This window comes from Phoxinus phoxinus, assembly GCF_949152265.1.
Source record: "Phoxinus phoxinus genome assembly, chromosome: 6".
In the NCBI taxonomy this organism is placed as follows: Eukaryota; Metazoa; Chordata; class Actinopteri; order Cypriniformes; family Leuciscidae; genus Phoxinus; species Phoxinus phoxinus.
The window spans coordinates 11,979,011-11,993,457 of NC_136881.1; the positions used below are offsets into that span (position 1 = coordinate 11,979,011).

Sequence of the window (14,447 nt, forward strand, 5' to 3'; positions counted from 1 at the left end):
GGTACAGAGTGTGCAGACAGACCGAGACCCACTGCTAGCATCTGGCTCAGCTGCTGGAGGAGAGAGGAGCTTCTGGCTGCTGGCGGAACACCTCGTGTTTGTCTGTCTTCCTCTTGCAGACACCTACTGTAGCTTTCCCCCCAGGCTTGAGGAGACCTCCCAGCCGAGTGAAGTGTGCTCAGAGTTGAAGAGTGTCTTGAACCCATTGTGTGCTAGAGCTATGCTTTCTTTAGTTGCAGCCCGATCTTTAGCTTTGCAGGCACACTGTAAGCGTCATATCAGGTCCTGTCTGTTTATTGTGCGAACCAACCACATCCATGCCACTAGTCATTCCTTGACTTCCATCTCAGATGCGGCCATCACCATGGGAATGGTCCTTCTGAACGAAGCAGCCACCTCTAAGGGAGACGTGGGTAAACGAAGGAGTAAGTTTCTTTCTTTCATATTGCTATTGTGTTCAGAATACATGTATATTTCATTGAAGGAGGGAGGACTATAGCCATAGGAACCTAAATATCTTCGAGACGTGAAAGGAAAATAACCACCTATCATCCTTCGGAATTAATTCTAATATGCTGATTTGGTGCTCTAGAAACATTTCTGAATATTATGAATGTATTTCAATTACAAACAATTTTTATTTAAAATAAATGCTGTTCTTTTGAACTTTCTGTTCATCATAGATTCCTGAAAAAAATATTTAGCAGCACTGTTTTCAACACTGATAATAAGAAATGTTTCTTGCCAATCATATCAGCATATAAGAATGATTTCTGAAGGATCATGTCAAGACTTTCAATCTTAAGATATGATTATACTTTATAATAATATATTGTATCACAATTTTTTTTCAACTATGATAATCTAAGCAATGAAACAATCGTAAACCATATAGATATTTCATTTGTGAAAATATGTAATTGCTTCTGTCCCACAGTTGAGGTGTCATTTCCACCACACTGATATTTCGCTTCTATTAAAGTTGTTTCTGAAATTAGTGTAATTGGTTACCATGAAAGAGAGTCAGGAAAAAGTGTACTTGAAATTAAAATGAGATGTGTGAAGAAAACAGAGATATGAAAGTAAACATCACTAACCAGAATATATTTGTTATTTCCAATCATGCAATACTTTATTTATATTATGCTGAAAGTGTGACATTTGCTTTAGCAAGACAAAGAAGAATGCCAATTTATTCCAAAATTCATCAAAACAAAATGGATGGATGGATGGATGGATGGATGGATGGATGGATGGATGGATGGATGGATGGATGGATGGATGGATGGATGGATGGATGGATGGATGGATGGATGGATGGATGGATGGATGGATGGATGGATGGATGGATGGATGGATGGATGGATGGATGGATGGATGGATGGATGGATGGATGGATGGATGGATCTACTGTCATTTCCACAGCAGAATAGGTAGATCGTTTGAGATCTAAAAATGGCATTGTGGTGGGAATTGTATGTCCACTGTTGGAGTGTGAGTGTGAACAGTATAGCTCAGTTCAGTTAGAGAGTTTATTTTCTAAAAGTCCATAGGGCTAAAAGTGCACAGTTCAATAAACACCCAGTAAATGGCCTGCAAACCACCCACAACCTCAGTATCTTAGGTTTGAGTTTTCCAAGGGCAAGCACCACTCACACTGTGAAAAAACTAGTTTATTTCAATGATTCTATGTCAAAAAGAGCATTTTGAATATGTTGAAAAAATCTATTTGTTGAACTCTTTTCATAGCCTTCCTATAACAGGCATAAAAGCAGCATATTTTTTTCCTTTGCATATTGATATTGTGTGTACATGTATATTTTATTGAGTTGTGTTTTAAAGTGTGTGTTTGGCTGAGCATGAGTATGCATCTTGCATAGGTGTGTGGCCCTGGAAATCACCTCCGGCTTGAGTCTCTGTCCCACTTACAAGTTTGCTTTACATGACTTTCTTTTTTCCTCTGAGCTTCTCACATCAAACTCGTTCTCACTCCCCCTCTTGAAGTGCTTCTCAGGGGTTCCCATAAAGACAAGCATCGCTTCCAGACTGTGATAGAAGAATAGCTTTCCATGTATTATCACTGCATTAGCTGTGAAGAGCACTTAATGTGATGGCCTCCGTCCCACCTCCAAAGAGTCATCCCCAGCTTTGATATGCTAATGGGATGAATTATGGGTAATATGTAAATGCTGAGTTATGTAAATGACGAGTTATTTTTGGCTTGGTTTTCAACTCACCTCCGTGACAAACAAGGGGAGTGCTTTTTGTTTCTGATTTTAGACTGCTCAGAAAAAGAAGTGAGGTCTTTATGCAATACACTGGGATACAAATGCTTGTAATTACTGTATGTGTGTGTCAGCAGAAGTGTATAATTGTGGAAATTGCAATTTGTGTTTGTGTGGGTGATTGTGTGTAACGCAGGAGTTTTAGCAGTCATGAATACGTAGCACCCTTTAAAAGTCATGCACACGTCATTTTTAACCCAGCATGTGTTATTAATGTGTGCTAAATACCACTCAAGCACACAAATAAAGTTTTATTTGACATGTAAATAGAAGAAATGCTGCTTTAGAATTAGTTTGTTGAATCAGAATTACCTAATTGAACCTTTGTAAACAGTGAATGAATTAAATCTTAGGGCTGGTTCAGACGGACCGCATTTTTTGCTGTTAAAAATGTGTGTTTTAAAAGTTTAACTCTACAATGGGGTCCATCAACTGTTTGGATACTGACATTTTTCAAAGTATCTTTTGTGTACAGCATAAGAAAGAAACTCGTGCAGGTTTGGAACAACTTGAGGGTGTGTAAATAACACAATTTAAATTTTTTGGGTGAACTATCCCTTTAAGTTTGACAATCCTTCGACCACTGCAATTTAAAATCTAACCAACAGCATTCATGTCATAGTAATATTTGCAGACTGAATTACCATTAATCTATTTTGTTTTCTTGTATTTATCTGCATAATGATTGATGTGGTCTTTTCTTTCAATTATAAATCCTGTCGATTCATATCTGCTAATCTTAAAATATGGCTTTTAAATGGCTAATTATGTTGGCATAATTAAATCAAAATGCTAAAAGTCTAACTAATTGCAGTGTGTTACAGTAGTGTGCAATATTTAAAACATATTAAATGTAGTACATTCATTAATTCAGTTTGTAGTTGCCATTTAACCTTTTTAAAAACCGCTTAAGTGAATTTGATTGGGTAACTTATAGTGAATAAAACCGAATAGTTGTGACTCGAATCATTCTGAATAATGCAGAAAATCACATCCCTTATCTATAGCCATCTTTATACTGCGAAGATGGTGTCGCATTATGTGATTCCCATGCATTTGTGATGTTTAAAGCAGATCTGATGTGGCATTTCATTTACACGAAACCAAAATCTAAGCTCTGGTATTTCCTCGAGGAAATGCAAATCTAGAGTTTCACAGTAAGACGTTTTATATAAGATTAGACTTGATCTAGACAGGTGAATGCGTTGAAATGATTCATATCCTTCATAAAGCTCACATTAGCGAGTGCTTTAGTGACACGTAACTTCTTGACTTCCTCTCTCCCGAGGTTGTGTCTCACATTTTCCCGTACGCCACCCAAATTTGCAGCGGCCATCATCTGCCACCCCAGGGCCATGGCACGGGGGTTCAGAGGTCACATTAGCGCAGCAGATCATTAAACCGGCGGTGGCACCTCGGCACTGGGCTTTTCCTACACCTGTCACTGTTAATTGACCATTAGGCATATATGAATTTGCATTATTAGAATCTCATCAGTCAGTCTCAGGAATCTCTGTTGAGGAGAGAGGTCATTTTACAAAGGAAGAGACTTAGGTTATTCATAGGGAGAAGGGTTGCGTGCCCATCTCGAAGTGCTTCCCCTTGGGTGTGAAAGGAGGAGGAAGACCCTGCAGATGAGGCAGATGTTTGCTCTGTATGCACTCCTGGGTGACCCTCTGTCAGCCACTGGAGGTACATGAGAAGGGAGCACTGACTAATTTATGTGATGGGGTTAGAGTAATAAGTTCTGACTGATGAGATACGTGCATTTGTGTCATCATGCATATGCATGCATATATTTTGCGTGTGCTTTTAAGTGCATGTCACATAGATGAACTTACTTAAAGGGATATGGTGTCTGTATTAATCTGTGCATGCTTCTGTAATTTGTCTTGTACTTGATGTGTAGTTTTTATGCTTCAATAACCATATCAGCCACATCTTATTCAAATGTATATATAAAAAAAATGAAATCCGCTTTTGTTAATGTATGTGTGGGGTTGGCCTGAAGCTGTCTGAACACAACTATTTTTAAAGGGATAGTTCACCCAAAAATGAAAATTAGCCAGTGATTTACTCACCCTGAAGCCATCCTAGGTGTGTGTGACATTCTTCTTTCAGATGAATACAATTGGAGTTATATTAAAAAAATGTCCTGGCTCTTCCAAGCTTTGTAATGGCAGTGAATGGTTTTGAAGTCCATCAAAGTGCATCCATCCATGATAAAAGTACTCTACACAGCTCCAGGGGTTAATAAAGGCCTTCTGGTGTGAAGCGATGTGTTTGTGTTAGAAAAATATCCATGTTTAAAACTTGATCGACTAAAATAACTATCTTCCGGCAGATGGCCTATATGCAAGTCGACTTACGCCAAAAGAATAACACTTGACGATGTATGACGTACGAGTAGCGTAAGCTTTGAATCCTCTCGCGGTTCAAACAAACAGGGCTGGGCAACAAACTCCAGCTCAACCGACATTTCTCTTTAAAATATCTCATTTTAGACTTCTAATTCGTGACTGGTGTTTTGTTTCGCTCTATCCTCTGCGCTTCCGCTTTGATTATAACGTTATGAAAATATGAATACAGTTTTTTTTTTCACAGGGGTTTGCCTGAACATTTATTGAGTAATTGTTTTGCAATTCTAAAACAGTATATAAGTCAATATGTATACCAACGCATTTCCATTGAAAATAAAGTAGGATACAGTCTCCCATTTTACCATTGCTGAAGTCCACTCTCAAATGTAAAGCCAATTGGTTCATGGTTAGTGAACCATCTGTGGGATGTGCATCCTCAACGTTAACAATGTAGTGAAAGTCATCTTAGCATCATAGGTCACTTCCAGAACGGACTCTTTTTCAGATGTCATCCCAAAGCTATAATGTGACAGTAGAAATATTTCCTATGGGGATTTTCTAGGGACAAAATAACCTCACTGTTAATGCCTCTACAAAAGCATCTGCTGATGGTAAACGGTGAGGCTTTGTGACTGGATATATTTAAAGAACTGAGTATTGTTACTTGTAAGCAGAAAACATTCCAGCACATAAAGGCAGTCAGCTTAAATGCAGGTCCTTGCCTGACAGAAAAAAAAATAGTGGGTTGTTTCCACCAGTCATAACAACACACTGTAAAATGCTTGAGTAATGCAACACCTTGAGAGACTATAATGGATATTGACTTTTTCCCAACAAGGTTAGAGGGGTCGACCTACAGTATATGCAGAAAAATCCTGTTCACTGCCCTCCAACAACTAGGAAATTGAGTGTCTGTTGAGTTTTGCTCAATACACAAAATACCCAATAAAAATGAAAGGGCTCACATTATTAAATTTAGATTCCAGGTTAAATACAAATCAAGTGTGTAATTACAGAAACAATGATTGTTTCCAAACAACTCCCCATCTAACATTGGTCATGTAAACATAAAATAAGTCTGACAATGATCGCTTCATATACTTTTTAGTGCATTTCTTTCAACAACTTACTGTTTAACACTTTGTGATGAGCAAGATGTATTTTATTTCATGCTGCAGATAGAATTCATCTCAAAATATTCCTTAACATACTAAGAGTATTTTTATAAAGCCTTTATACATTTGGGACATACACTTTAGAGGGAATAGCCCATTATACAGCATTAAACACATTTGTAAAGAAAGCAGATGGAGTATCTTATTAGGCGCATCATCATAAAAATTATATTTAATGCATAGCCAAAGGCAAACTATTGTGTGCTGGGCCATTAGGGAGAAAATAAAACATTCACTAGTAAAAAAAACTAGTGCAGAAGCTTGTGAAGAGTGAAGAGTTCCAATGTTTTATATCACAAAAGTTATGAATGATTAGTCCAGAAAGCTGATGTGTATTAAAAAGATTTAACAAATAAGTGCAAAGATGTGCTTTAAAACTGATCGCAACAGGAAGCTAGCAGATATCTGGTCCAGATGTTTGGTCCATAAACCAAAAAGCAGCAATGTAATAAACCTGCATTTATGATCATAAACAATGATATATACCTCCACAAGTTCACAACTAAATAAACTAGTGTTTACATGCATTCCTGCCTTAATTTACAATATCCAACTATCCAATCTGTGTTCCAAATACCCTTTAACTGAAGTCTGCATGGTTTCCATAGAAAATGGAGAAAATAATAATGTTGTTAAAGGAACAGTTCAGCTAAAAATTAAAGTTATGTCATCATACTCACTCTTATGTCATTGCAAACCTGTATGACTTTCTTCTATGGAACAAAACAGATATTTTGAACAATGTGGGGTCCAAAGCAACATTCAATCCTATTAACTTTCATTGTATTGAACAAAACAAAACATAACAACATTTTTGGGTGAACAATTCCTTTAATTTTGTATAATTTTTGTACTTTTACTTCTATCTAAAACAGAAAAAAAAAACTCAACCTCTGGTGACTTAAAAATGTTAATTGCTGCTATGCAGAATAAGAATACTTACACAGCGAGCGGTTGATCAAACCCAGCGGTCGTCAAGGAAACACACTGACTCGAAGCATTTAAAATAGGAAAATGCTAAATGAAGATTGCCGGAGTAGTGACGCTGTATTTTTAAACACCCCTCCCCCCGCAGAAACATTTACGGCAAGCGACTCCATCCAGTTGTAGGAAAGTCAGCCAAATGTGATTCCACCAGAGTGCTGTTATTTAGCAACATCGCATTAGTTACCCTGTGACACAGACGACCCTGAAAGTAAATGTTTAGCAGCTTTTAAATGTCACATCTCAGTTAGTCATGTTCGTCATTTTTGTGTAATGCAGAGTCCTTTTGCGGCTACTACCGCGTGTCTTATGGGAAGGCTTGTGTTTTAGGGAAACAATAATAGGCTCGAGAACATCAAGGTCTCAGAGTAAACGCTGTCGCATGAAGCCTTGAAAACAAGTCTTTAGGGAAGTTCAGTAGATACTGAAACTTTAAATTAAAAGCTCTCTGTGTATGTGTGATCCCGGGATAAGAGGGTGTTTCTGGATGACTAATCTGGAGAGGAACAGTGCTGGCGGTGTGGTGTAATTGGAGGTGCCCCTCTCTTTTGAGGAGGTTAACACACTTTGATTAAGCTCTGATTAGCTTCTCATTCAGCTAAACAGCAGCTGCCACTGCCTCGCTCTTTAATATGTTTACTACTTACACGCTGACTCTCTCACATGCACATGCAGCCATTTGGAAACCAACTTGTGCCTTTAAAGAAACCAGGACTATTATCCTATGTAAAAAGGATATCAAGAACTATTTAGCTAACTCAAGAACTCAATACAGAAAAAAAATAAAAATAAAAAAAAATAAAAACAAACTGGTGTGATGTCATTTCGAACAAAATTACATACTTTTTTTCTTCATTTCGGGAGTTTGAAAGAGCTTGCCAAAGTTAACTTTCTGGAAATGTTGACTTAAAGGGGACCTAACAGTATTATGCAAAATTCACTTTTACATGGTGTTTGAACATGGTGTGTTGGCAGTGTGTGTACAAAACCACTCTGCCATAGTAAAAATGCACCCACTCCTCTCTTTTTAAATCCCCATAAATCACAAGTTTCTCAGAACATGCCATTTGCTAATTCTAGCTTTTTGTGATGTCACAAATGCACAGACCCCGCCCACGACTGATGACGGACTCTGCCCTATTAGCATAGACCCCGCCCTCAGTGAGCTGTACACAGTCCGCCATGTTTATCTCCTCGCCAGAGCATTTGATAGCAGCATTGAGTGATTTCATGATCCCGATCTTATTCATGCAATGCTTTTAAACCATTCATGCGCGACAAGACAAAAAGTATAGTCGCGCTAGTATCTTACGTGCGCACAAGACAGTACGCCAGAATACAGTTCTCTTTCGCGCTTGAACGGAAAAATAACACACACAATTATGCCAAAATGTCTTTTTGTCGAGTATCTTCATAGAGCAGTCTTAGGATGAACGTAAAGAGTTGTGACTCGTGAGAGAATGAGGCGCGTGTGAGATGCACGTCTCTGTCAGCAGCGGCTGGTCTTAAAGGGACGGTACACAGTAGCCACTAATTATCTCTGTCGTTAAAGTTAATCAAAGAACAAAGGGAACAGAGAAAAAAACTCACTGCTCTTGACTAAATAACTTTTGTAACTTTAATAAGGATTACTCTATATATAATGTATGCAGCGCAGACTGTTTGATAACTTTATTCAATTGCTGTATATGTCCTACCTGTTAGATGGGAAGGGCACAGATAAATATGTTTTATTTTTATTTTTTATGGGTTTATGTGAGGATTGTTTGAAGTTCACTTAAATTAAAAGTTGTTATATTTTTTGAAGCCTAATAAATGTTTTAAAAAAAATATATAGCTTTGAATTGTAATGACGGAATCACTGTAATGTTTTATCCAGATATCTATGGCTTATTGATCATTATAGGGGTTATTAATCATTTAGTTGTTGTTGCTAGTTTGAGTTGAGAAATACACATTTCAGCATTATCACTAATCTGTGTGTGCATTTTCCTTGAGAACCAAGCAAGTTGACTCATGAAACCGTTTGTTTATTATATCGCAATCTCAATATTGACCTCAATAATCGCAATATGACATTTTCCCCAAATCGTGCAGCCCTAGTTTAAGCGCAATCAGACGTGAAATAGAAATTTAATACACACAGGGTGCCGTCCATATCTACTGTATGTGTGTGTGTGCTTTGAATGTGTGCGCTCAGAAAACCATATAGCAGAAGTTAAGACTGATATGGCTTTAAAACGCATGCAGATAATACACTTTCATGATGATGAAGAACTGCAATGTCATGTGAGCTTGACTGCGATAGAGATGATAATCAAAATCAAACAGATGTTTTAGTTTTTGGCAGAGTATCCGAGGCACGAGCTGTAAAGGCTCTGCCCTATTTCCTTCCACACAAAAATGGGCATTTACAACATGGTATAATACAATATCTGTGGGGTATTTTGAGCTGAAAGTTCAGACACATCCTGGGGACAACTGAGACGTATACCCTTTTTACAAGATGTAGTCTAATAGGTCCCTTTTAAAAGTGATTATGTAATAGGAAGGTTTGCTCTGGGGCTCCGAATTCTTTGACATAGAAACTTCTCTGGTTCATTTCTTCAGTTCGGTCCATCGACGTCAGACATTAGTAAACTTTTGCAGTCTTCTGTCTCTCTGGATGCTATACATTTTGCATTTGTCAGTGTATACAAAAGTGCATAAATGTATGTGATTTTAAATATGCATGCTCAATCCAGTCATTTCTTTGGGAGCAGTAGGCAAAGAATATGCACTGCAGTATTGTGAATTATTTATTTTATTTTCCTTGATAAAATCAGCTTTTTTATTCCAATAGCACAATGTTTAAGGCATCATTGACTAATCTTTAAAGTCACTTTATAATGTGATTTAACAGGTTATAAAATGTTGGGCAGTATCTCAAGAAGCTGATGCAGCATGTTTTATAAGCATTTAAGTAGCGATTATTGTTTCATTCATTAGTAATGGCTTAATTTAAGATGGCTGTTTGGGATTAGCTCTTAGATCAAAGATCATGAAAAGTGATTTTCACCAACGGCTTAATCCCATTATAGAATACCATTGTAGCATACTAATCAAGTTTAATCAATGTAGGCATTATTTAGCTCACTAAGAGAGTGACACTCACTGTGCTTTTTTTTTTTTTTTTTTCTGTTTTACAGTTATCTGTCTTGTTGGGCTTGGTTTAGTGGTGTTCTTCTTTAGCTTCCTGCTGTCCATCTTCAGATCAAAATATCATGGTTATCCTTACAGGTAAGATGTAATGCAGTACATCGCTGTTAAAACACACTCTTGTTGTACTGAAGTATTTTTTGTGCAGTGCAATACATATATTTTTTGTAAATGTTGTTCTCTGCTTTGACTTTCACAGCAATGTTATGGGTTCAATTAAAGTTAAGCTCTACGAATGTTGGTTACCTTTGTCCCACACACACAATTTTTTTGTTTTTTGTTTTTTACAGTAATGCACTTACAGTGGAATTCTACCAGACACAATTTGAGCTCTGGATTAAATGTTAGAATGCACTAATAATAATATATGAAAGCACAGCCACAAGACTTCATGTTAGTATGAGACTAATTACAATGACTTGTAGTAGAATAGTAGTACAGCTTATGCCAAGACCATTTGAAGCTGGTGAGAACATATAACTCTCGCATGATATACACACCATGATATACGAGTTATTGTAACTATTTGCAAAGTACTGTTACATGGAGCTTACTCCACTAAGATGAATTACGTCAGTAATAAATAATAAATAAGTTAATCTCCCTGGAACTGTAGTCCCACTGCTAAATGACAATTTAGATAACTTTACGCTTCAAACAATGAACAGTTATTTATTTTTATTATTAGAATACAAGCTGCACATTTAAACTAGACATCCATTGTAAGTGCATTACTGTAAACACATTTCGACCAATTTCTCTCACAACCACAACCGATTTCTTTAAAGCAACACTAAAGAAATTGTTTTACCTTAAGATAATGTTTCCAAAACCGTATCAGTGATTCATCAAGTCGTAACAGGGTGAAAGGCACTTCTGGATTCGCTTTGCGGCCCTATATCTGCTATAACCACACTATTTAAGTTTGCCAGACCGGGTCGCGTTTTTTGTAGTTCGAATGAGACATAAGAAAACTAAAAATTTGACTTCCTTTACGTCAAGAGTTACAATAGTCATTATTTAGATTTTCTTTCTTTCACATCGTTCATTCCAAAGCCGGTGCTGGATAAACAGCGAGCGTGCGTGCGACAGTAGGCTGCAGTAGGTCAAATTATTTATGACAGCTGTAATGGACAATTCCGCTTCCAACCTGTAGGGCGACCAAAGAAGAAAAGTCTTTTAGTGTTGCTTTAAAGTGGACCTATTATGCCCTTTTTTCAAAGTCTTGATTTTTTTTGGAGTCTACTAGAATAGGTTTTCATTCTTGCATGTTCAAAAAACTATATATATATATATATATAATTTTTTTTGCCAAATTTTAAATTATTGCAGCACCTCTCATCCCAGTCTGTCAGTAACGCTCTGTTTGGTTCTGGTCTCAATGAGGCCCCTCCTTCTGAAAAGTACTATGTGCTCTGATTGGTTGGCTGGAGTTTGTTGTGATAAGTCAACCGCTTTGAGCGAGTTTCAGAAATATCACGCCCCTTATCATAACCGCTAGTTTCAACACACTACTAAGGCAGGCCTCACCCCTTTTTTTTTGTGTATGCTTCTGGCAGGAATTATTTAAATGAGGAAAATTGTGGTGTGTACATTCCTCAAAGAAAACTGAAGACTACAAATTAAGCATTTCAGGGAGTTCAGAAACAGTGTGCACTGATATGGAGAATAACTCCATTTTGAGTGAACTTTGTAACTCTGCAGACCTTTTTCATGCTCAAACAGCAAGATTACACATTAAAGAAAGTTGAAAATGTAAAAAAGCTAAATAGGATCACTTTAATAAAACATGTACTGTATGTGTATAGATGCGCAGATAGTGTTTTAGCATCATAATGTTTTGCTCTATTTTCATCTGTCAAGCTTTGGGGTTAACTTAGCTTGAATAAGTCCAAGGATATATTGCTACGTATAGTCCGTGTTTGGAGGAAGGAAAAGGAAGCAAAGTCTTTACAAGTTTTCCTGACCGGAAAATGAGTCCGTGAATGAAAGTGGACAAGAATGATTCATTTTCATAAAATATTCCTTCAAAAGCACTGTCAATAGCGCTGAAGAAATTCTGAAACATTCCGTTGCTTGCTGAACCGTTCATGTACATCAGCCCAGACCGAATGCTATCTAATGAATCTAATAAAACTCATTTAAATGTACAGAAACTGTGGTAATTGTAGAGACTCTAGTGAATGACCTTTTGCAGTCTATAGAGATCTTCCCATAATGATTGGACGATGACTTCACTTCGTCAGCGAACATTTAATCATTCACACTCTTCTCTTTTTCCTTCTCACTCTATTTTTCTCTTCCCTTCTCTTTCAGCTTCCTGATTAAATAAGATAATGCCGTGAAGAAAGAACTTCAGATTCAACTGCTGTTTGACTGTAACGCACTGCATGTGTGACATAAAATAAATAAACTGAACTATTACCCACTGCCGTGCACTGCGTGGTCTGTCTTTAAGTGTGTGCGTGTCCACTGAAGTCACATGAATTGTTCGCTTGCTTGTATGACCAGTTTTTTATTTTTAATTGCAAATTGAGGATTTTGTCCTGAAGGTTTTGCGGGGAGAGAAGCGTGTTTGTGCGTGCATCTGTGTGTGTGAGGCTGTTATTTGTTATTGCCGTTTATGATACCTCTCTTGAGGCCATTGTGCGCGCCTCAGCAGATTGTGTCCTCTTTTTGTCCCCTTCAGTCAGTTTTTTTCTCCTTTTCACTCGCTTTCTCCCCTTCTCTCTCTCTCTCTCTCTCTCTCTCTCTCTCTCTCTCTCTCTTCTGAAATCTGTGAAGGAATATTTCAGTATTTTTTTCCCCATTATTTTGGGTAGGTCATGAAAGGGGTTTTTAATCTTCTTTATTAAAACCAACTCTGCTACCACCGATCCAATTAAATTCAATCCAATATCCGAACTAACATATTTATTTAACTTCAAACAAGAGAACTGGCTGATAACGCCCATGACATTTTTCTTAGAAGCAAAGATTTCCTTTAAGAATTTAATCTAAATTAGCTGTCATCACAGACAATAATGTCAACCCTGCCTTAAAGCTTCTAATACACATTTATTGGCGCATCTACTTTCATTTTATTACTCATAAAAAAGTATTTAATTAATGATTGTGATCGTAATTCGACGTCTATAACGAAGCCTAATTCTGCCACCTAAGAAGCCCTTTTTAGGTCAAGAGCACAAACATGTTTACTTCAGATGTTTTAATACTGTACTTAAATCTCAATTAATAAAACAAATGATTCAAAATATTAGAAATGTTTTCTAATGCATGTGGTGAGCGGTTCATATTAAAATCATTACTTGTATGTTTTTATAATGATTCATAATCCACAGTAAATCCATTTTCTATGTGGCACACAAACGTAAGCGCATGGTGCTGCACAGCTAGACGTTATAGTGATGATAGCAGTGCTGTTGTTGATGCTCAGTCGAATTAGTAGCGTCAAGCAAATATGAAAAGAGGGTATTTGGCATCAAATCAGAACCAACAGCAGCATTACAATTGAGAAAATTTAAGCTGGCAGTAATTCCTCTTTAGCTGTCGAAGGACATTAGTGGCCACCACTCCATCCTTCATTTGTGCTGAGAAGAGATGGCAATTTCAGTTTGTAGCCCCCACCCCACACTTTTCTTCTTCCTCCCCGTCTCTAATGCCTTCAAGCAACTCCCTCTCCCCGTTCCCACAGTGCCTATCTCTGTTTGTTGGATCAGTGTACTTCAAAGGATGAATTTTAAAGGTTAATTAATGGACAGAAGACACAGGTAGGACTGAGCATGTGGACAGAGCATGTGGATACTTGCAAGTTAACCTAAAGCTTATCAGGTTATCAAGTTATTTTTTATACTAGTTAATAGAACTAAAAATGTAAAAACTTATAGGAAAATAAAGGAATAGTTCACATTTTTTGCCGTGTGAAAACCCCAAATTCAAAATTAGAATATTATGAAAAGGTTTTCATAGCTGTAAGCCATAATCATCAAAATTATAACAAATACAGGCTTGAAATATCTCACTTTGCATGTAATGAGTCTTTATAATAAAAATTTGAAACAACTTTTTAAATTACATTTTTAAATTACATTTTTAACCCAACTTTTAGGGTTTGTCCATATTTGATCCAAAATTGGGTTGAAACAACCCAGCATTTTTTCGAATGCAGAATTTCCATTTTTAAGTGAACTATTCTTTTAAGTATTTTAGTTTTATTTTCCAATGGACGAGGGTGACACATTTCCGTCGATGTGCGGTAAATGTAGATGGACTTATTCACATCTTTCGATCTAATGGACAAAAATAAGCTCACGCAATTTAATGACGACAAAACACATGGAGAGCATCAGCTTTCTTTTCTGTTCTGTTCTGATAGCCGGCAAAGGACGGCAAACGCTGTGAGTGCTTGTTGGAAATCAGGAATGGTGAGAACATTGTGCTTGGTA

At 37.1% G+C, this 14,447-nt stretch overlaps 1 protein-coding gene across 1 annotated transcript in view; it reads left to right on the forward strand.

Annotated features, from left to right (window-relative positions):
- Nucleotides 1-12,431, forward strand: part of tusc3 (tumor suppressor candidate 3) — a 76,664-nt gene extending 64,233 nt beyond the window's left edge. Inside the window, exons 8-10 of the mRNA XM_079616791.1 lie at nt 351-425; nt 9,993-10,083; nt 12,319-12,431. Coding sequence (XP_079472917.1) covers nt 351-425; nt 9,993-10,083; nt 12,319-12,334 — 182 coding nt within the window. The 3' untranslated portion in view covers nt 12,335-12,431. The remainder of the gene's footprint in view (nt 1-350; nt 426-9,992; nt 10,084-12,318) is intronic.
- Nucleotides 12,432-14,447: the final 2,016 nt, after the last annotated feature.